The 23,636-nt window shown below is 30.5% G+C and overlaps 4 protein-coding genes across 7 annotated transcripts; 3 read left to right on the top strand and 1 right to left on the bottom strand.

The window, feature by feature from the left end:
• Positions 1 to 8,910: 8,910 nt before the first annotated feature.
• Positions 8,911 to 16,164, bottom strand: Adar (Adenosine deaminase acting on RNA). Of its 4 annotated transcripts, none has more exons than XM_070635254.1 (10): positions 16,053 to 16,164; positions 15,753 to 15,891; positions 15,323 to 15,483; positions 14,836 to 15,238; positions 13,554 to 13,739; positions 13,068 to 13,475; positions 12,575 to 12,906; positions 12,335 to 12,486; positions 11,928 to 12,255; positions 8,911 to 11,261 (listed from the first exon to the last, which is right to left on the bottom strand). In XM_070635254.1, the coding sequence occupies exons 2-10, from the start codon at positions 15,889 to 15,891 to the stop codon at positions 11,154 to 11,156; spliced, it is 2,217 nt and encodes a 738-aa protein (XP_070491355.1). In that variant the 5' UTR covers positions 16,053 to 16,164; the 3' UTR covers positions 8,911 to 11,153. The 4 variants fall into 4 exon arrangements, with proteins under 4 accessions (XP_070491355.1, XP_070491356.1, XP_070491354.1 ...); XM_070635255.1 differs by having other exon boundaries at positions 16,010 to 16,154; XM_070635253.1 differs by lacking the exon at positions 16,053 to 16,164 and having other exon boundaries at positions 15,753 to 16,003.
• Positions 16,165 to 16,601: 437 nt separating this feature from the next.
• On the top strand, positions 16,602 to 18,662 carry LOC139086663 (targeting protein for Xklp2-like). The gene is made up of 3 exons (XM_070635228.1): positions 16,602 to 16,750; positions 17,183 to 17,281; positions 17,458 to 18,662. The coding sequence occupies exons 1-3, from the start codon at positions 16,675 to 16,677 to the stop codon at positions 18,480 to 18,482; spliced, it is 1,200 nt and encodes a 399-aa protein (XP_070491329.1). The 5' UTR covers positions 16,602 to 16,674; the 3' UTR covers positions 18,483 to 18,662.
• A 7-nt stretch (positions 18,663 to 18,669) lies between these two features.
• LOC139086665 (protein lifeguard 1-like) lies at positions 18,670 to 20,255 on the top strand. Its single transcript, XM_070635230.1, has 4 exons — positions 18,670 to 18,845; positions 18,948 to 19,108; positions 19,298 to 19,629; positions 19,760 to 20,255. Exons 1-4 carry the CDS (start codon positions 18,842 to 18,844, stop codon positions 20,070 to 20,072), a joined length of 810 nt encoding a protein of 269 aa, XP_070491331.1. The 5' UTR covers positions 18,670 to 18,841; the 3' UTR covers positions 20,073 to 20,255.
• Positions 20,256 to 20,513: 258 nt separating this feature from the next.
• On the top strand, positions 20,514 to 23,579 carry LOC139086664 (protein lifeguard 4-like). Its single transcript, XM_070635229.1, has 7 exons — positions 20,514 to 20,713; positions 21,044 to 21,252; positions 22,047 to 22,190; positions 22,380 to 22,628; positions 22,687 to 22,769; positions 22,839 to 23,047; positions 23,112 to 23,579. The coding sequence occupies exons 1-7, from the start codon at positions 20,701 to 20,703 to the stop codon at positions 23,183 to 23,185; spliced, it is 981 nt and encodes a 326-aa protein (XP_070491330.1). The 5' UTR covers positions 20,514 to 20,700; the 3' UTR covers positions 23,186 to 23,579.
• Positions 23,580 to 23,636: the final 57 nt, after the last annotated feature.

Raw genomic sequence — 23,636 nt, 5'->3', positions numbered from 1 at the left:
AATAACAAAATCAATTAGATGTGCTTTGAATAACGACGAAAATGTCAGAGAGTTAGAGATGCATGATGAAATACTTTCAAGTTATGACACGGTTTTCGTGGTCGACAAAAAACAAATTGTAACAAGATTCTCCGTAATTTGTTTTCAAATGCAAATTGCAGGAATCATCTTCATATTTTTTATTATAATCTGTTTCCATTACACAATACCATAATACAGTACAGCTTTCACCTAGCTACCACCTTCTTGGAGAGAAAAGATCGTGGGATCATTAACCATCGAAATTGATTTAACAGCAAATAAATCTGCTAATAATAAAATTGGATTACATTGACATGTCAAATTGTCTTATTGCATTGTGTAGTCATAAGTTAATGAAGTTTATTTGTCATTTTTATATTTGTTACCATCAGGGGCGTAGCTAAGTTTTCCTGAAGTATCCGTTTCGAGAACCGGGTAATCTCCAATAGTCCCGAGTTGTCTCAGGTAGTCTCGGGTATTCTCGGGTAATCTCGGGTAATCTCGGGCAATCTCGGGTATTCTCGGGTAGTCTCGGGTAGTCCCGATTCGTCTCGGGGTTTTCCCGGGTGGTCTCGGTTAGTCTCGATTATTCTCATGTAGTCCCGGATAGTCTCGGGAAGCCTCGAATAGTCTCGAGTACTCCTGGTAGTCTCGGGTAGTCCCGAATAGTCTCGGCATAGCGAACCCTTAGGCTTAGCCCAAGGAATGAGGGGAGCGCTCGGTATCCATTCACCCCTCAATACTCTCCTGGCTGCCACACAACACAATGTGCCTGTTTTCTTTAAATAATAATCTTCACGATATAATTTCTTCTTTAACTTCCCTTAGAGATTGCATAAAAAGTACCGTTGCATTTGTAATAAGGAAGAGATTTATATTATGCAAGAATGTACTTGAGAATTGATTCCTAAAGTGCCATTACAGATAAATTTCTTAATCAATTTAGAATACCTTCGAGTTTATGGCACCAAATCCTTATAAGTAATTGTGTAAATTAATGCAATAATTTGCGATTTAAGTCCGTGAAGTCTTTTAGTGTCGTTTTAAGATTCTCTGCAGATCATTTTTTTAACGCTGTGTCGAAAGGAATATGGCAAGTCATGTTTCAAGAGCTGATTGACTTTGAGGAGTGCGTTGGAGCAAAAAATGATTGGACATTCAAGAATTGTGCTAAGTAGAATAATAATCTCGTCTTCTTAAGACTTCTTGAATTAGTTTAGAGTTGGAAGTAATTCTGTTTAGCAGTTCATTTGAAAATTGTGGGTTTAGATGCAAAACAGACTGAATTGTTCATTGTACATCCTGAAATTGCCCGAATGGTACATGTTAGATGTTTCAAGCTCAGAGATGAGACGGCAATTACTCAAATCAAAGAGGGTCGCAAATTGGGGAAAACAATTAAAATTACCAATTGACTGCCACTTGGCAGTACCTAAACAGTCAAAAAGTATGCTTTCATGACACAGAATGTCCACTATGCATGCCCCTAGTATGTGTTGATCAGGTTCAACTTCAGGAATTCCGTTGCTTGAAATTCACATCTACGTCTATTATTTTCATGACTTACGACATTTGACTAAGTAAGTTGTTGTGGTCAAATGTTCGTCTTGTTAAATTCTTGTTCTGACAAAGAAGAGTAGCTCATCTGTCAAGGAAGCACAAATCCTTGAATTGCAGCTTAGATTTAATCACTTCTTGACCAAATATTCTCAGATTTCATAACATAATTTTACAAATTTCCTTCAACAATCGTCTCTAAAACCTTAGTCATGAACTGCTTAGAAGTTTTATAGCCCTATAAAAGATACACTTCAAATAGCCATCCATAAATGCATGTTAGTCATCCGCATGTAATAATTTTTCCCACTATCATCTAGTTCTGCATTAGTAAAGTGCCTTTTATTTCTTAGTTCAACAACAAATGGTGTACTTAATATTATTAAGAGTGGAAACAAGTTTCTTCACATTGAACAAATTATAAATGTCATTCTAATACAATCGTCATGAGTTCATTAGAATGCATTAAGGCAAATAATAATAATATTTAAATCAAAAGAAAAAATACAAAACAAAGAGTGTGAGAAGGTTGCTCTTTAACAGAAAAATAAATATATCGTGAGTAGTTGCTTGCTAGACTTTTTGACAGCAATAGCAAATTTCATGACAGTACTTTTTGGCACAAATATGATTTTTTATTCGTGTTGCTTTATTTTTTTGGGGTCCATTCATAAATTATGTCCATTTACCAACTTCGAACTTCTCGCTACTTATTATGACTGTACTGTTCATGGTTTGTTCTTACATCTAACGTTGTCTAATTCTTAGTATTCATTGGTGAGTTGCTGCATGGACTTAATCACCTGAAGTATCCTGAAGCAGAGCTATCAAAATTCTTAAGCGTCCTAGTCATGTTTCATCAGGGACCAATTTATTTACTTTACAGCATTAAGTGTTCCACTTCACTGTTCCAAGCTGTGACAATATTGCATCACATCATTATCGGAGAATTCGACTCTAGATCCCCGAAAATCGTCAGATTTATGACACCCCGAAAGTCATCGGTTCGAATCTGTGCCTTTTCACAACTTCAAATACTCAACTGCTCATTGTACCAGGTCAAGACAAAATTGGAGCTCTAGACACTTTAAAGTTCAAATCCATCCATCCAATTAAAAAATATAGCTATTTTGGACATCATTACTAAATAACCCCTTAACAAGTTTTGCATATCTTGCAAAATATTTTTAATTACTGCCACCGGAACGAGAAAGAATTCTTCTTGCTGCTCGACTTTTATTTTTCTCTCTTTTTATGGGCAAAAACCTTCAGAAATTCACTTTTTAAGACAAAGAGCATATGTATCCATCAAAATAATTCACACGACTTAACCGACCAGCATTTTTTTGTTTTTTTGTAGATTATTTCTTTAAAATCTCATTCCTGTAAGACAAGAAATTGCGAAAGCTGCTACTTAATAATAGTAGCTTAATTGAACCTGTTAATTGGACTCTTTTTAGCGCATTTTTGAAATTTTTTTCAAAAAGGTAGCTTAATAAATCACTTTGTTCGGTCGGCTGCCAATAAAAACTTTTATCTAGACATCGTAGAGAGCTCGGAATGGTTTTAAAAGATCAGTTCCATAAAGTTATTGCGGCGCCGGGCATTTAAAAGTTTCAAATCAAAGCATAAATGCTATAATTAACAATTTTTCATTTTCATATACAACAACAACACGTTTTTTTTCATTGTTTTACAGTGTTCTTCAATGTTTTTCGATGTTTTTACAGTGTTTACTGAACAATGTTTGAATTTGTTTTGACCGTTAAGAGGTTTGAGTTATCTTGGTTTTTAGGTCTGGAAGTGACCTGGATCTTACTGGATCTGGGTTTTTAAGTCTGGAAGTGACTTATTAATCAATTACTGATCGCTGGGACAAAAATGCGCTTAAGTCCCTCGATCAATAACACGAGGACTTTTGTAATTTTTTTGGTTTCCCATTGTATCTCAATTACGTTTACGACCAGCATAAGAAACAATAAAATGTCTGGCAACTGTCTGGCATGATGATAAATTGGTTTCGCATATATTATCAGCATCCATTAATAGAATGACATGAATGAACATCCATTATTGATAGCTTTTTAAGCTGAGCTAGCGCAGAAAGCAGATTACAAATTCAATATTCACAGAATATATTACAAAGTCAATAAAGCACGATTAGTTAAAATGTCAATACAGACTACTTCATTGTTTTGCATCAATCTTCATATATGAATGGCATCGAATATTAAATTTTGCAAATTACTGTCATATCTTGTTCATAAATATACAAATATTTGAAAAATGTTATTGATATTTTATGAAAAACGGTTTGAGATTAAAGCTTTTCGGCTCTGCGAAGATTGTCAAAATATTTAATAGATTAATACAGGCTTTGTGATTGAGCATTAGCAAGGATCTCAACAAAACGAGCATCTTCTTGCACTGGCACTTGTGAAGTGTAAAATTTTATACAAATTCTGTCCAAATTCCAACAGATTTTGACAGAAATACAGCAAATTTAAGCCGACGTCAACCTTTGAGCTAAATTTCCACTACTTATTGACAAATCACCCTAATATATACCTAACATTCTAGAAAAACTCCTATCTAAATGTAAAAAATCTCCAAGAATTATTCAAATTCTTCCAAATACCCTTCAACTTTCATAGATCTACAAGCTTCAAAATCAAAAGCGGCAAAATACAATGTATGCATAAAGACATCAATAAATCATCATAATAGAATCACATATGATGAGATTATGGCACGAAATTACAGGTTTATAAATAAATTTTATTTGATATTAATCTAATGACAAAATTATAAATTCCTCGAATGTTTCTTTTTTTTTCGAAAGACATTCGTAAAATTTCAATAAAATCAAGAGAAACAGCAACAACAATATTAGTAACAAGCATATATTTTGTTTAAACATGCTTTTTAGAGAGGTTTGCTAGATTTAAATCATCTGTGAATTTTTGGGGTGTGCCAACAGACTGAAGATTGTAATTTTCAATCCAACATAGATTCGGCTGGTTAATGGAATCTTACTAAAGGATTTTAGAACATATGAGGTTCTTGGGATTTCATAACTGAGTCGTGCCTTTACGTATGAGTGCAATTTTTGGACAAGGTGGGTATTGAAACATTTACTTAGTTACAGTAATCTTATCCTATATGGAACTAAGGTTACAACAAAAGGCTTTCCATTTAACTCTGTTGCTGTTTCTGTCAGCTAGTTTGTATAAATTGACAAATAGAACGTTTGAACTGACATTCTTTCATATCTGCTTTGCGCCATGAAGCTTTTGAATCTCCATTGCGTCTTTTCCTTGCAGATTCCAACCAAAGACGGTGTAACAAACTTGTGTTTCTGTCCCAGCATTGACGTTCTCTCTGACATTGTTTTCACGAAGAGTATGTTCAATCTAATTGTACTTCCCCATCTGAATCTCCTTGTTGATGTCTTGTTATTATATTAACAGTAACTTCATTGTAGTGTAGATATTCAGAGTCTTCTGGCACACACAGCATTACTAGGCATATTCAAAATTCACATTGACATTACAATATGTAATAATATTTTATTTATAAAACAACAATAAATAAATAAATGATATAATAGATTCTTCTCAGTTCATATATTGAGATCATCTCAATGATCATCATGCATTTTCGATGTTAACTTATTGTAAAATATATTGATGATTCTTGTTAGTTAGAAGATAATCAAGTGCTTTTTCGTAACAATTAATAAAGCTAAACAATGCACTTATTTTCATTTCTTCTTCATTTTTAATGCCTCTAAACCGTGATTGAACTGAATTCCAGTGCCCTTCCATTCATATTGTATTGAGAAAAATGAATTGTTTAACATTATTAGAAGAAGAAAAGAAGAAATATGCAGCTCGAGAAACATCAACATTATTCATTTTCATTACAAGCCTTTGAAAGAATGCATAATTGCATAAGAAATGCAACGAACTTCAATTATTGTATACTTAAGCTGAACGAGATGAGAGAGAGAAAAAAGCTTTAATGACATACATACATTATAAATGATCTTACCTGATCTTACAAAATTTTTGTATGATTTACATCGAATTCTATGGCAATATTGCACTGCTTCTTTTGTAGTCTTTATTTGCATGTTTGAAGTGTGATGTGAAGTTGGTGAAATGAGCTGTTTGTCCATTTTATGTAAGAAAGTCTTATGTTGAAATCATAATTAATTAGCTATTGATGATGAAAGACTTAAAATATAGTCATGACTAGGTGTTAGACTAGTTTAGGTTCTTGTTTTGAACTTCAATTGGCATAAAGTGATACTTTCTGTTTTAGTCCGTTCTTTCAATGCTGTATCCCATTCGTAAGGTATCATGTAACTCTAATTCCTATTTTCTACAATTCATGTTCCTGATCTATTGCTTAGTCTAACGTTGCCCAAACCTCCAATACCTAAGGATAGAACACTTTTAGCAAATTTCAAAAACTACTTGCCTTGTTACCCGAGTGGCGCAATGCGATAAATCGCATTTTTCGTCATATAAAAGGATCAAAACCTGCAATCATGGTGCCTTCAGGGTAAGTTTTGGTGCTAATAAAGCGATGCAGTAGGTCCCTATCAAACACGGTTTACTGTTCGAGTTACTAATCGCATTGTCTTCTTCACTGAACTTTTGAAGAAAATATCGGAAATAATGCAATTTCACACCTTTGTATTGAAATTCAAAGAAGCAAGAGCGAATTCAATATATATTCAAGATTGAAGCGGAATCTGAGAGTTCTCGAGATTTGTCGACAACTAGACTTCAAAGTAAAATCTTCCAAAAATTCGAGGTTCAAAACAAAAACTTCAAGACACTAACAGACACTCAATTTCAAAATATCCACAATGTTCCACAATAATGTTCAAATCGCAAATTAACGTTCTTTTACTCTATAATCAATTTTGCAACTTGCTAGTGGTAATTTGAATCCACCTACTTTCCTTACTTATTTAAAACATAAAGTCTTGTCTATTAATTTGCATAAAGCAGTTGGTTGTTGACATTTGACCTCTCAATGTTTTTATTTCTATTTGTAAATAAAAATTATATTCGCAGTTTTAAATCTGGAACTTAAGGAATGTATGTAACATAGCAGTGCTTAATACTAAAAGAAGTAAAACACATTTGGATTTTGAAGTTTTTCTAAAATAAAATTGCTTATCGTTTTTCTTCATCTTTTTTCTTAATTTATTAATTCTTAAATTTTTTTTTTCATGTACGTTTCATCATTTTTTTCATTTAGTAAAATTCTGAAGACATATTACATAAGTGCAAATAAATATTCGTCAATAAAGTTCACTTCCATTTCTTCTAATGAAGAATAAAGCAATTCTTCCAATCGTATTTTTAAAAAGTCCAATTCAATAAAAACAAATTTTTTCTTAAGTCATTCAAAAAATTTACTAGGACATCGCCAATGAGATTCCATTTTTTATCCTTAAATTTAATTTAATTATTTTTTTTTTTTGTCTTAGGTTTTTTAAAATCGTTTAACGCTTTTTTTATGTTCATACATATCATTTAAGTGTAACGCTATCACAACCTGAAACCTAATTTTGTGTTTTTTTTTTCCTCCTCATTTTTTTAATTTTTTATTTTTTCAATTTCAATGATTTTAAAAATTGTATTACTTGAGCGCTACGATTCCTTGGAAGAGATTTGTTCTATTCTTGACTATTTGCCTTTATTCTACAAGAATATTACCGAAATTTCCATGAAATTATAATTTTGGTTTATAATTAGTACAATTTTGAGAACCATTAATATTTGATTTTTTAAAAGGAACTGTTTACAAATGACGTCTATCATTAAGGGGGTAGAATAGGGAAGTATAATCAGGAATAGGATTCATTACTTATTCAACAAATTAACAAAAAATAAATAAATTGAAATTTTAACGGTTTTCAAAAATTTGAATTTAAATTAGCGGGAGGTGGATTTTATAGTCCATTTTAGACTAAAAAGAGATCAAAATCATAATAAACATCATTTGTGAGCAGCCCCAAGGTGTTCTTTCCATTTTTTATCGTCATCAAAAGTTAAAAATTTTTATTATTTATTTATTTTTTTTATCAAACAACAAATTTTGTTTGTAATTCCTCAAAAAAAATTCTTTAAATCTTCATGTTTAAGTTTTTTTTATCGTATTTTTTTGTCTGAGAAAAAAGAATTTTTTTTTTATTTTGAGAATTTTACATTTTGATCATTCTACAATTCGCAAAATGTCTATTTGAGCAAAAAAGTAGGTTTTTTTATTATTTTCTTTTTGATTTCTCATTATTAAACTTTGATTATAGGGGGGATAAATGCATGTGAAAGATAGAAGAGAGAAAAAGTTAAATATAGTAAAATTACTAATCTAAAGAATCTTTTTTGTTTCTCCTTTATTTAAGTAATTATCGATTTGTAGAAATGAGTTTTGCAAATAAGGTGCTTGATGTTGAAATTTTCAAGTAAAGCCGCATCAACGGTAAAGATTACACTGTCTAGAACCTTCAGAGCAGAAAAATACATTTAAATGGTATTCTGCCAAGAACTTCAAACAACCTCGATAGCTTTGTGGTAAGAGCATACGATCGCAAATCGTTGAGCTCGGGATCGATGCTCATTTCAAACAAATTGTTCGGAAATAGTTTTTTTTCTTCTATACAGTCAAGAATCAGTTTGTTAAGTACCAAAATGAAAGCTTCAACACTTGTAGCTTAAGAACCTTATTTTGATATCGACTTTATTGCTGGCGTTAATTTGTTTGTGTCTCCCTAGTAAGCTTAACTACATTTTGCCCTTTTAAGCCAACTTTTAACAAGTTTTGTTCACTGATGTCTAATTAAATTTAGAAATACAATTTTAAAGGATTATTTTAATTAGAAAATACTTTTGAACTTTAAGGTCAAAATTTTCAGTTTTTAAATAATTTAGTTTAATTATGACACAAAAAATGACTAGCTTTCATAATCACAAAATGTTAATTTTTTGGAGCCTAAAGTTTTTTAAGGAAATCATCATGACACAATCTTATTAACGTATTTTTGGATTTTTCTTCCATTTTCTCAGAATTAATTTCGATTTCTACCGAACATATTTTAAAATAGTTAAAAATTAGATTTTGTACCAAATTTTAAAATTTCTTTAGGATGTCGAAAAATTTTACATGGACTCAAATCGATCCGAGTTTAATATGAAGACTTTCCTTATGAAAAACGAACCTACTTAGAAATCTATTTTCTTTTAATAATCGATATTTAAAGCTTTTCAAATCAAAAATGTTTATCGACTATTAAACAATTTAAGTAATTTTAACATTTTTCCAAAAAAAGGAATTTCTCTCATTTCCACAAATCTGAAGATAATTAATTGTTACTTCATCTGAGTATTTAAGGAATTCATTTGATTATATTGATAATATCTCGGTAGGGCCACTTTTACTTCTTAAAAAGAGATAAAATTGTAAGTATTACTTTAAGTTATTATGATCAATAAAGGAACTATCAAATTTTTCATCAGAAAAATTTGCTCTAGACTTTTTTTTTGTAAAATTGTTGATAAAATTTTTTCGTTTTCTTAAATTCATAAATAAAATAAATAACTATGAAATTTCATAAAGTTCATTCAACATTTCTGTAGATTCTCATCGAGGATTGAATGCACAATCCTCGCACACACAAAAATAAATTATATTTTAATATATGTTGCATAAATTATATTTAGGATTTGTACATATTAATACATGAGATTCAAAATTAATTCAGAACCAAAACTGAATTTTAACGAGGTAGTGCAAGATATACTTAAGTACGGGGAATAATTACACTGGGGTTGTTCGAATGAGTGCGTCGTGTGATGTATTATTGTAATTTAATTTGTTTTTTGAGCTGATTATAATAAAATGCAGCTTCAGACTAGAATTTCTTCGAATATTCAACGCCATTGTAGTTCTCAAGTTAAACTAGACATTTAATGGAACCGAATCCAGGTCGTTTACAAATGAGGTCATCACCTTGATTTCCTAGCTTTCAAATTTCTAGCATACACGTCTAGAATTCTTTGTATCCATTGAAATTGATTAAAACTGGTGTCCTTTTAGTGCCAATACATCTTAGAAATGACAGAATGTCCACCGCAAATCAAAAAAGCTTGATACACATTGTTATAGCCTTTTAGATTTCGGACACTATAAATTTTACCGAAAAATGAAGCCTGACTCATTAAATAGTTCTTTTGTCTAGTAATTAGAGAATTAAATGGATCTTTGAGCTTTGTGACACTAAACCACACTCATTGAAACTTTAATGGTCACAACAAAAATAGTGAGTGATATACACAAAAGAATTAAAAATTCGATTGATAAATAAAACTCATAAGAAAGTACAGAAATATTGAATGAAACTTTTATGAAAAATGCTCTAAGAAATAAGGAACTAAAAAATATTTTTTTATGATATAATATAATATAATATAGAAAGAGAGAAAGAGATCTATGTTGAATACACTATATAAGATGTAATGTAAGAATTTAATTGTTTAAATTTAATTTTCTATTGTTATACGGAGCATAAAATATTATAGCTTTTTAAAATTATTTAAAGAATGGATTAAAATTCATAAAAATTGTAAATTTCAAAAATTTTTATAATATTGGTTTATATGGAGAGATTAAAAGTTTTTTTTTACTTCATTTTATAATCCTAAAGTCTAATAATGGAAGCTGTCTTTTTCAGGTTTCAAATATCTTTTTTTTTTCTCGTCATCTGTTTATTAATTGTATCACAGAAAACCTTTAATTCAATTTGAATTCATTATTAATTTTTTTTTTTCTATTCAAAAATTGACAAATTTTGATTTTGCACATTTTTTTTTTTGTTTCAAAAATTCAAAGAAGATTTTTTTTATCATTTTTTTAATAATATCGCTATACACATTATTGCTATCATCTATCTACTATCAACGATACTTTTTAATATATTATTAGTAAATTCAAGTATCATGAAAAACATAATGAAAAATGGAAAAATATTAACAGCTAAAAATTGCCATCTTCGTGTTCATCGTCATCATATTCATTAGTTTTAAGTAAAGATCCTAAAATACGCACTTAAAGAATCACATTTGTTAGTAATTTTTCCAATCATCCAACCCCCCATACGCGTCATCCTTTCAACTACATAATAACAACAAATTTTTATTTATTTTTTTTCCCTTTTTCAATTACTTTAGTTCGAACTAGGCCACTGTGATACAATCAACGTTGATGTACACTGAAAATTTTTGCTTCACATTTTTTTGCATTTTAATCTATTCTAATAAATAACTTGATAAAGCTAATTTTATGCGAGAAGTATAAGTATCATCATTATTGTTACAATTACTTGTTTTTGTTAAGAGCATTAAAGAGGAAAGAAAATATCTAATAAAAATCGTAAAATTCTTATTGTGCTTATTAACAATAATTTTGTTGTTGTTGTTATCGTTACGGCTTTGGTTGCTCAAGATCATAAAGAAGAGATAAGTAACAAGAATGTGCAAATTATCAATAAAAATTAGTCATTTCTCGTTTAAGATCAATGGAAATTGATCTTGTTCAATTGGCTTTTTCAGCCAATTACCCAACTCTTCACGTTGAAATGCTGCGATCAGTTCGCTTTTTGCTTGCTACATTGTTTCATTGTTATTGGAATAGAGGAAGATAATACAATTTATTATATAGTATAATAATGTGATGGGAAGAAGTAATGTGATATGAAGAAATTATTGTTAGAAATTGTGTGGTTTAGAGCGCATTTTTGCAGATGCTGCAGCGACATTTGTCGCACTAGCTTTCTAAGATATTCTAAAATTTGAATCTATTTGAATTGACTTGCTACAAAATTTGTTTTAAAAGCAAACTGTATGTATGGCCTTAGATACAGAAAGCTTGTGTCTAGTTCAAATATATTCAGAATATTCTAGTAATTTCTAATGCTTGTTCCACAATTTACTATTTAAATTCTCAAAATACAAGCAGATTTTGGTATTTTGTGAGATTTTTTCTCATTCTTTAATTAATTTTGTTGATGACTTTCCACTAATTTGTGACTTATTCTTACTAGCAAGTTTGATTTAAAGAAATCAAACAATTTTCAAATCTTTACTTTAACTATATTCGTAATTCTAACTGTACTAGCTACCTACCAATGCAGATTCTTCCCAAAACGTGCCAACAATAATCACTCCAAAGCTTGCATCAGCGCTAACAATCACACAATTACCCACAATATTATAATGAGATCATATTAAAATGCACACAAAAATATCTGCAAAAAGACACGATTAAATTACCTGATAATCATAAACCAATCCTTTTTCATCTCCATAGTCTTTTGAAATTGAACGATTTGTAATATTTGGCAATTGACTAACAATTCGTGAAAAACGATGAAACATGTTCTGTTTTGTGAGTCGACTGTATTTGTTGCAAACCGTCTTTCCGGTAAATGAATTAATTATTTCAATCTGATTTTGTCCAATGGTCCAATTAATGCTATAATTTGGGGGTTTTAATTGGCAACGAGCCTCAGAAGAAGTAACAAGTGCTAATTTTGGAATATTTAAACGATAAGGCGGTGGTAATCCCTTGATAGACTTCTCTAATCGTCCAGCAATTGCTCTGTACGGAATTATTATTTGTTTTAATTAAATTGAAATGAAAAGAAAATTGAAAATCGATATATGTCTATCAATCATACCTGTACATGTGATTCGGATGAAGCAGAGATCCCAAAACAATGCTATGCAGATAAATAGGTTGTACGATAGACGAGAGTAAAGCACCTTGCAATCCCAATACATTCCATCGTGCAATTTTATCTGAACATGACATTGTCAGAAGACGCTGACCCTAATTCATTTGGAATAGAACAAGTGAATTTAAATAATTAGAAATTAATTTTTTTTTTTGAATGTTTAAAATTTAGTTCCAAATTTACATTCAATATTCCATCCCAGCATTGAATTGAATCACAATTTTTAACGGGAATTGTGCCTTCACCCGACTCAACTTTTGTTCGTAATTGTCCACGTGCCTTCCTATTTGGATGCTTATCAAGAGCTTGATCATTTTCGTGGGGCGAAAAAACTCTTGCATCGCCACATGGTGCTGTATTTATATATAAGTGAACTTGTATATTGTCTTTCAATCGGTATAAATAATTGCCATCTAATGGCTTTTCGAAAACAGAATCTTTGGCCGTTTCAGGTTTTACATGTAATTCGAGTTGATCGTAAACAAATGTCATGAAGCATCTTCGAGCGACGATTTCTGTGTTGGAGGAATTTATTAATTTTTAATAATTTATTATGATTTAAGTCAAAAGAATTAAATGACTTAAGGATGTTAGATTAAGGATACTGCAAGACAATACTCGACAATATTTCATACAAGCACTTTTAAATACAAAACTAAATAGTCTAAGGACATACCTGCGTGCGAGTCATTTACAGCAAGTCCATGTTCGCTAATGTATTCTCCACTTATGCATTTTGTGCCAGTTGTGACGGATATAACTTTAGCAGTTTTAATATCACTACCAATAGTTAAAACAATACCAGCCAAAACCTTACGTCGAGCATAAACTTCATTGCCAATCATCAACTCTTCGTATTTTGTTGATACAAGTCTTCCAATAACATCAGCAAATGTTTGTGGCAACTCGACATTATTATGGTTATTTCCTTTACCATCATTACTCAAACTATCATTGGAATCTCCATTAACGTTGCTACCCGGCAACAAAATTCCTTTCTGATTAAGAGGACTGAAGGATATATTGCACAGTGAGGCAAGGGCGGCTTTCGCTGCTGCATTCTTCGAGAGCTTCTTTGATGGACCTATTAATCATAAAGTTACAGCATTAGTTACCTTCAAAAACAACAGATAATAATGGAAAAAAAAAGTGAGAAACTCACCAGTTCCTTCAAATTGTTGGCATCCATTAACAGTAACAATAGTCTTGAACTTAGCATGCTGTGGCCCGACTGTCTGAGTACAATTAAAAGTGATATCCGTAAATAACTCATAAAGGAGCATTACTGGTCCTTTTTCTGTTGTTATTTTATTCTGACTATTCGCCGTAACTATCGATTTAGTGATTTCTATTATAGTTATGCATTATTTGTTACAAATAACATCCATGATGAGTTTTAGTTATTTTATATTTTATTTTTTTTTTTCGGAATTGATATAAAAATAAGGAAGGAAGGTAGAAGAAAGAGAGAAGGAGAGAGAAAAAAAAAATATTTAAATTAGTCATGAATGATTAATGATAAAATTATGATCAAGCACAAAACAGTTTGCCAAAAACCATTAGCTATAGGAGTCGTTCACTAATGACGTCCAAATTGTTAATTTTGATAGGGGAATTCTTACATCTATTAATTAAATTTTTTTAGCCAAAGAGAGGAGCAGTCAAAAAATCCAACTTTTCAATCGACGTCATTCGCGAATGACCCCCCATATATATAATATTACATATTTATCATATATCGTCATATTATGTGTGTGTTATGTGTAATTGTAATTTTTGTGTAAGGATAAGGAGGAACGGAAAAGAAGATGTACAAAATTTAGCACAGCCCAATACATTTTATCAATCAATTAGTTTGCAGCATGCGACAATACAACGATTAACAGAAATATATCCCGAGTGGTACATGAATCGGCGATTAGTAAGCATTTTATGGTGATATTCTGTTGCTGAACATTTTTGCAGAATTAAAACCCTACAAATGTTTCGATTATTGAATGAAATTTGTAAGGTTCTAAGATTTGAATTTTCAAAAACCGTTAATTTGTAAAAGTGATTTTTAAGCAACTTTGTAACATCACCATAAAAGACTTTTGTCCGATTTACCTTTTGTACTGCTCGGGATATGTTATAATGAAAAAATAAGGAAAAAAAAAGATAAGTATAATGATGATGTTGATGATATGGACATGATAATAAATCTTAGTCTAAATGGTTGAATACATGTAATCTCTGTGTGTGACTGACTGACTGACTGTATGATATGAAACAGATAGCATTTTCATCCTTTTTCCTTTTCTTATAATTTCATTTTTTTTCGAATAACAAACATAGCCACGAACAAATTGAATCATGAGCACAAACATAGCATCATGATATGCGTCAACATAAAATCATAATAATTTTTTTTTATACCAGAAAAGAAAAATAAATAAAATACTTGCTTTGAAGTCGATTGACCCATGCAATGTTTTCTGTTTTGGATTTTTTGAAACATTCTAAACTTTGTTGAATTTTTTTAACTAAATTTTCATCCTCTAGTGTGTGGTTTTGATTATTATTAATTGAATTGACTGTGTCATTATCTTTTTTAATGTTTGAGTTATTGGAATTCAATATACCGGTATTTTCAATATGATCGTCGCTTGTGAAATCATAATCGTAATTGTTATTTAAAGCATTATTTGTATTGGCAGCTTGCACGACTCGTCCGCACATCATTCCAATCACACCATTCTTTATTTGTTGGTCTTTAAATTGTATGAAATCTCTCAATGCACACGTTGCTGCGTCTATTCGTGCGAGCTTCTTCGACTTTCCTTGTCCAATGTATTTCTGTCCGTCGACCTATCATACACGATTTAATAATTTATTATGTTTAAGCATGAATTCAATTAAACTTGTTTTACATTCATTTTAATTATAACTTACCAAAACAGACATTGTAAATACAGGTGCATGATAAGGTCCTTCTTGCGACTCAAGTTCATACACGAGATTTTTCTTCAACTCGTTTAGTATAGCGACTGCATTTTTTGGCTGTGGATCTTGCTGATTGTTGGTAGATCCTTTACGGCGCTTTCGAGAAGATGCTATAAAATTTTAATGCAAAACAAAATGATTTTTATTATAATTTTGACCTAGGTTTTGATATTTGCAAAAAATATATCGGAACAAGAAATGTCTGTAGACAAATGACTGCATTTTTTTTTTTTTTTTGACGGCGGGACACTTTAAGGTAAATTTTTTTTTCATTAATTTTGTTTGAATGTCTTCCAAAAATCAAAATTGTTTCCAAAATAAAATTGCACAAATCGATTTGGCAGACACTGCTAACGACTATATATGCATCTATACTCACTTTTGATTGATTGCTCTGCAGAACGTTTTTTTCTTCCTGATGCCGCCGTTGAATTCGTTGTTCCATTACTTACACTTTCGACACCTCCATCAGATTTATTCATCGTTATATGCTGCTTATCAGCATTTTCGGATTTCATCTGGATCATTTCGGGATAGATTATTGGTTTTTAAAAGCAGTTTCGTTATGCAAAAAAAATGACAAAAAAAATCAATAAAGTAAAAAACTTTAAAAAAATCAATAAACATTAATTTCACATGATTTAAATCCAATTTAGTATAACATTCAATGTCCACTAACAACTTATCACTTGATATTCCCAATTAACTATTATTTATTGCATTTAGACTGTAGAAACCGTTCAAAAATAATATTTTTATGCTGCTGCTGAATGCGTATTGTTACTGATGTGAGCAACTTAAGTTCAAATTTTTTCAGACCGTTAGGAAAAATTTTGAAATTTTAATTCAACTTTTTATGACATCTTCGATTTAAATCGATTCTACATTTGCTTTTATTAAGGTTCTTTAGTGATATAATGATTTGATTCCAAATTTCTTAAGAAATTAGCTGAATTAAGTTTTCATAAAAGTATTAGCATTTTTTGTATCAAAGGTGGAATGTTTTGTCACTTTGACCGTTTAGTTGGACAAACAGGATCATAAAACAAATTATAAAGAATATGCCACAGCTGAATAAACCAGGTAAATTTAATAATCATGGCAGGGTTCGAATGTAATACACACTAATACATATCTACAATGTTTACTCTACAATACATATAAAATGCGTTTTTGACAAAGCTTACTTGTTTGATAATTTCATACTTAATTCAAAAAGTCTGTTGAGAGCAAAACATTCGTTGAACATTCTTTGTCGAAAAAAGTTTAATTAATTAATTTCTAGTGATTTTAATTGTATTATGGCGTTCTTAATGAATTACTGGGATACATTAGACATCGGAAGACCAGAATTGAACCATTCTCAAGGATTTTTTAGTGAGTTTTTGCAGTTTAAGGATGTCATCTTTAAAAAAATTTATGTGATCTAGTTCTATCAGGATAACGTTCATTTTTTTTTCAAAATTTCAACGGAAAAAAATAATTTTTTTCAAAAACAGAATACTAATTATGTTAATTAAACTAATTTAAAGCATGATTTGCTAGTTCATAATAAACACATAAATTTAGCGATTTTTATTAATTTTTCTGAAAAATTTTTAAAAATGGAACAAAAATTAATTGAGATGAATTTTTGCATTAATTAAAGCACTAATCATAGCAAATTATATGCCAAAATGTTGGATTTATGAATTTCTACAACTATAACTATCAAAAGTGATTCAACTAAGGAGAGAAAATGCCTTTAACATTACTGAGTGCTAAACGGCCATGATCATTAATTTGTGTATTACCGTTCAATTTTGACAGGAAGAACACATTCGCTGCATGAAAAGGGAGCAGAATTCGAAGAAAAGAAGGTTAAAGTACCTCAGAAATCGTCTCTGGCTATCACTAAGAATCCAGCAGGTCAGTTAACTCAAATAAATATTCAAAAAAAGGCCGTATTAACATAATCGCACTTATGTATATTTTATTCCTTCCGACCTAAATTCATTCATTTTCTCACCCCGAAAAGAAACTAATTGATTTATATTTTGCATGTTTTTCTCGCTTTTTTTTTCGTTCACATTAACACCTCTTAGCGACGGCAAAAAATGATGTTCCAAAACAAAACAAAGCAAGCAATAAAGAGAATGTCCCGATAAATAAACCGGCACAACAACAGACAAATCGAGCAATACTAGCTGTCTCGATTGTCAAGAAGTCGAATCTTCAAAATCAAGCTTCATCCAATAATGGAACTAAACCAAATACAGCTAAGCCATCAGCACCAAGTACAGCTAAGCCATCAGCTTCAAATGCAGCTAAGCCATTATCCTCAAATACAGCAAAGTTACCTGCTAAACAGTCAAAAGCTCCGTTAAAAAAGTCCACATCCGTATCGTCCTCGTCCACAAATATAGCTAAGAAAGAAGAGACCAAAAAAGTACTAACCAAAAGTGTCTCGCACCAAAAATTGAATACGAAAATTGACAAGCTTTATGAGCAGGCTGAGATCCAGAAGAAACGTAAGGAAGTGCTGGCTAAGAAAATCAAGGCAGAAGAGGAAAAGGAATTGAAATTCAAATTTCAAGCAAAACCTGTTCCAAAGTTCGTTAAAACTGCACCTTCCTTACAAGCAATAATAACTAAACAGCAAATAGCAAAGCAAAATACTCAAGAAGAAAAGAAGAAATTGGTAAAGCAGCAATCAATGCCGAATATATCGACCATCCATAAGAAATCATGTCCACAAGCAGGAAATCATATCGTCCCAAGTTGTGGTAATCCAGAAAGAATTCGGGCTATGCAGGAACATAAGAAGCAATTGATTGAAAAGTATAAGCCTGAAAATGTCAATTTTAAAGCTAAACCAGCTGCTGTCCTACAGAAGCAAGTTTTCCAACCAAAACATAACTTTAAAGCATTAGACGCAAAACCGTTCAAATTAGTCCTGACACAGCGCATGATGCAACGATCAACCTTTGATAGACAATTACAGGAAGCACTAGCCATTAAGGAAAAGCAGCAGGAAATTTTGCAGAGACAACATGATCTAGAAGAGCGTAAGATAATGAGACAAAAGACCGAATTTAGAGCTCGTCCAAATCCATTCGGTCGTTATTAAGTTTAAAGATTATATTAAGTTTTGCATTGCTTACAATATGTTGCTTTTTACTTTTCTATTATTAACATTAAATTTATGAAGTTATAACATTATAAAATTCACATAACTCTTAGAAATTCATATAAAAATAACCGTTTAAAAATATTTGAATTGTTTGAAAAAGGGGTACTCAGCTTGTTAATTTTTGGATAAAATATTTTGTGATTAAAATTTTCAAATCATTTATTTGTAAAATATCAGAGGAAATAGACAAGATAATTATATTAACAGTCATCTAAGTAAACATTTAATATATTTAGTAACTGAAGAAAGTTAAATCAAATTGTTTAAATAGTGAAAAGTTAGATAAAAACATCAAAATGAGTAAGTGAAAAATATTTATTTTGAAACTTCCAGAAAACCTTGCAAAATTTCATTAATTTCCTATAATTTGTTAATTGATATTAAATATTTTATTTTTAACAGCCTCAAAATACGATCAAAGACCTTATGGTTTCGGTAGTTCCTCCGACAACAGTAATCAATGGAATAATTACAAGACACAAGATGATTTTGTTCCAAATTTCGGATTTTCTAAATCATCCATTAGAAATGGCTTTATTCAGAAAGTTTTCTCAATCGTCTCGGTAAATATACATTTTATCTTAACAATCTTATCTTATTCACCTATACAAAAGAAAAATCGCGAAATAGCTACGAATTTCGTGAATACATTATTAATTTCGTATCAGGATTACGTGTCTTTTATGTACACAAAGTAACAACAACAACAATAATACTAATGTTTTTGTATCTTCTCTATAACTACTTGTTAGGCTCAATTGACATTCACTGTCGCGATGATTGCCCTATTCCAATTTCATGAAGGAGCATTGAGTTTTGCATACAGAAACACATGGATGCTCAATGTAGCAATGTTTTCTACACTCGGACTAAGTCTTTTAATGAGCTTCTCAACATCAATTCGTAGAACAGCACCTTTGAACTTGATCATTCTTGGAAGTTATACAGTTTGTCAGGGATTCCTTGTTGCATTAATTTCAAGTTTCTATGAAGTCGAAGAAGTCTTTTATGCTGTTGGACTTACAGCTGCTATTGTTTTTGGACTTGCTACATATGCATCAATGACAAAGGAAGATTTCACAATGTAAGTAATTTTTTAGGGATGTTTTGTGTAAATTCCAATGCTATGGTCCTTGAATCGAGCTTTGAGATTAAATTTTATCTTAAATCCTAGGATTAAGCTAGTACTGATGATTTTTCTCTTAATATAATAGGAAAGGAGGTATGTTTGCATCAGCATTAATGGCATTAATGCTCGGATCATTAGTCTCGATCTTCTACCGCGGAGAATTCTTCAGTTTTATGTTATCAGTTGCTGGAGCTGCAATCTTCTCAATGTACATCATTTATGATCTCCAATTAATCATGGGCGATAAGTCACTTTCGATCTCACCAGAAGAATACATTTTTGCCAGTTTGAATCTTTATGTCGATATCATGAGAATCTTTTTGGAATTGCTCAAAATTCTCCGTTATTTGAATGAAAATTCAAATCAAAATCAACGCGAAAAGAAGCGAAGAAATTAAATTATTTATTATTATTTTTTTGGGAAGACTTGATGATGAAATGAATAAGAATTCTATTTAGTGTTAAGGATATCTTTATATATATGTTCACATAACTCATCACATGTAAAATTTTTCGGTGTTTGAATGTAAAAAAATCAAAGAAATATGAATTAATAAAATTAATATTTTGATGAGAAATAACGATTGTTTAAAATTTGAAAGCAACGCCTGATCAGGGGAAAATCAACTTCAATTGTTATGTTCCATGTTAAAAACTTTTAAGTCCATTTCTTGAACATTCGATCTGAAGGATAACTTAAGTTATTGTACGTCCTTTATAGCAATTAATAGTTTTAACACGTTGCGTAATTTCAGTTTTTGCAATCAAACTTAAATTGAGCTTAATTACTGTTATTTACATTAGTTGGTCAGTTTTCATTTAAAACACCTCAATTGTTTTTCAAATTCACCATTAAAAAAAATATTCTGGAAAAATAAAACGAAAATAATTTATTTATCGTAGAAAAAAAGCCAAAATACATCAATAGAAGGTGTTAATAGCAAGATAACCATACACAAGTGTTAAAAGAACATTAAACAACAGGAATAACATTCAAATAAGGAAACTAAAAAGAAATTTTTAAAAATGTCTGCACCATGTAAGTATTTCAAAGGCGATAAAAGATCTTGATTCTTCAAGTGCCCAATAAGAGCATCTGCAAGTCACGTATGCTGTTTATCATTGCTAAAATAATGAGTTTCAATGCATACCATTGTATAAGATATCAGTTATTAGTAACAAAAGATGTATTATAACAGGATTGTTATTGTAAATTGATGATTCATAACATCAATCAATTTAAAACACAAAGTGTACATCCACATTTAACTCGGAATTTCCTAATTATTGCAATTTTCTTATCATCATAATTTAAAACATGGAATAAATGTAATTATCAAAATTTCTAACAATTTCTTATTTCTTTTAGACCCAACAAATGATCCAAACAATCCATACAATACTGGATATCCTCCATATCCACCACCACAATGGAATCAAGCAGGATATCAACAACCTCCCCCATATCCTGCAAATGCAGGCTTTCAACCACCACCTCCCGTTGGATTTCAAATGCCCGGTGGAACTGGATTCCAGAATCCATCCTATCCACAGCCAAGTCAGCCGTATTATCCACAGGTACTGTTAAGGTTTGAGAAAACTGTTAAAGGAAAACAGTGAAACAGCTGTTTTCAAAAATCGAAAATCATGCTCTTCCATAGACTTTTGGAACTCTTTTCTGACCTTTACTGATAAGGAGATTATCATTTCAAAGTATTATATTTAAATGTGACTCCATTAGTTTTTAAATTAAATTATCTGAATGATTCACAACACATGATCGAAATGCTAAGTTCTAGTGTAAATATGAATACTTGGAAAATCCATAGTGTAGTTCAATGTGATTCTTGAAGATCAAATTTAATCGAAAGTGCATAGCTATTTATAGACGTGAGCACTGAACCATAAATCTATAATTAATTTAACTTTTGATCTTATTAATTTATTGGAACTAAGCAGTTCCGTTTTGAACTTTTAACATACTTTCGTCTTATTAAGCAACCAAAATGCTTTCAAATTTTGTTTAATTCACATATCAATTCCCTTTATTGCAAAAAAATGTTTAAGTATTGAATTTATCATTTAAATACAACGCATAGCGTTAAATATTATGAATTTCGACACTTGTTATTTTACAAGGTCACTGCTTACGCCTACTTTTAGAATTCATCAAAATAAGAGCTGAAAATGATTCGATAATATTTGGGAAATTTGGATGAAATAATCCTAGGAATTAATTTTGTGAGGATTAGATTAAAATAAATCTTAGGATTTAAATCTTTGTTTTCACATTTTTCGGAAAACTACGTATTAATTAATAATTAAGACTATGACTAATAATGACAATAAATTAATTTTCTTTTTTAATTTAGCAACCATCTGGATATGATCCATCAAAACCAATGAATCCACCATACATGGAGGGTGATGATCCAAATTTCAATGCAGCAGGAATGGGATTTAGCGACAAATCTATTCGTGCTGGCTTTATTCGTCGTGTTTATTCCATTTTATCTGTAAGTAATGTTGACATTGAAAGAAAATTTATCTCTGTGTCCAGGAAAAAATATCTGTGAATAATAACAAACAAACAGCTCGGAGAATATTCTGATGATGTTTAACACCTGGAAAATTAGTGAAAATTTTCTTTCCTAAATATCAGTCATAATTTGGAATTCATTAATAAAATATGATAAATTTTTCAGGTACAATTGCTTGTTACGTTGGGTTTTGTGTGTCTTTTTGTACTGAACAACGATGTTAAGTATTATGCTCACAGGAATCCACAATTAATGATTATTCCTATGATTGGAACAATTGCTTTAGTTTGTGTTATTGCATGTTCCGAATCTGCACGTCGTTCATCACCAACAAACATTATTTTACTAGGACTGTTTACATTCTTCGAATCTCTTTTGGTTGGCTTCATCAGCAGCACATATGCAGCTAATATCGTAAGTAAATCATGCTTTAATGTCTAATTTTAATGTTTAATAATTTTGTCAATTTTAGGTATTGATGGCCGTTGCTTTAACTGCTGTGATCGTTATTGGTCTTACATGCTTTGCTTTCCAAACCAAATATGACTTTACGACGTAAGTATGACTTATTTTTAAGAAATCCAGTAAATTCTACATTGAAACATTGAAACTTTATATCCACAGATGCGGAGGATTCTTGTGTGTATGTCTTCTTTTGCTTACGGTTGGAAGCTTGATTGGGGCAATATTCTTCAGAAACGACTTAGGCAATTTCATTATTGCTTGTGCAGGAGCTGCAATTTTCTCAATGTATATTGTTTATGATACACAAGTTATGATGGGCGGTGAGAAGAGCTACAGTCTTTCACCAGAGGAATACATCTTTGCTGCATGTAAGTTATTTTAAAATTATGAATCTATAGCTGTACTCTAAATGAATTATTTTATATTTTTCAGTGAACCTGTACATGGACATCATCCAATTGTTCATCTATATGTTGAGAATTTTGAAGTATCTGAACCAAGATTAAGGATATGCAACGAAAACAATTTTATTTCCTTTATTTATTTTCATGTTCTATTTCTCCAAAAAAAATATTTAATTATGAAGTTTGATATTGCCTTTCCCAAAAACAAGAGAAACTCAAAAATATTTCTATAACAAAATTGATGAGAAAAAAATATTTAGAATTGAAAATTACAAGTTGATGCAAGTTGTATGTCACTTTTTTCGCTCCTAATGTATATGTTATGACAGTAAATCACTATTGAATACATTTATACATTATATTATGAATATTGTTCAGTGTCAGGGAAGTTTTTCCATTGAAGCATAAAACATTAATTGGCATACTGTATTAATAATACTATAAATTTAACTCAAACCAAACAAATACAATAAAAATTATACAATCAATGTCAAAACTAAGCCTAAAAATTATTGCGTTAATTTAATTAACAACTTTATTCTTAAGATTATGC

This window comes from Chironomus tepperi, unplaced genomic scaffold (genome assembly GCF_022539635.2).
Source record: "Chironomus tepperi strain 1889 unplaced genomic scaffold, CSIRO-AGI_Ctep_v1 contig_87, whole genome shotgun sequence".
Lineage (NCBI taxonomy): Eukaryota > Metazoa > Arthropoda > Insecta > Diptera > Chironomidae > Chironomus > Chironomus tepperi.
The sequence above is the reverse complement of the archived record's forward strand: the minus strand, read 5'-3'. Positions and strand labels throughout refer to the sequence as shown.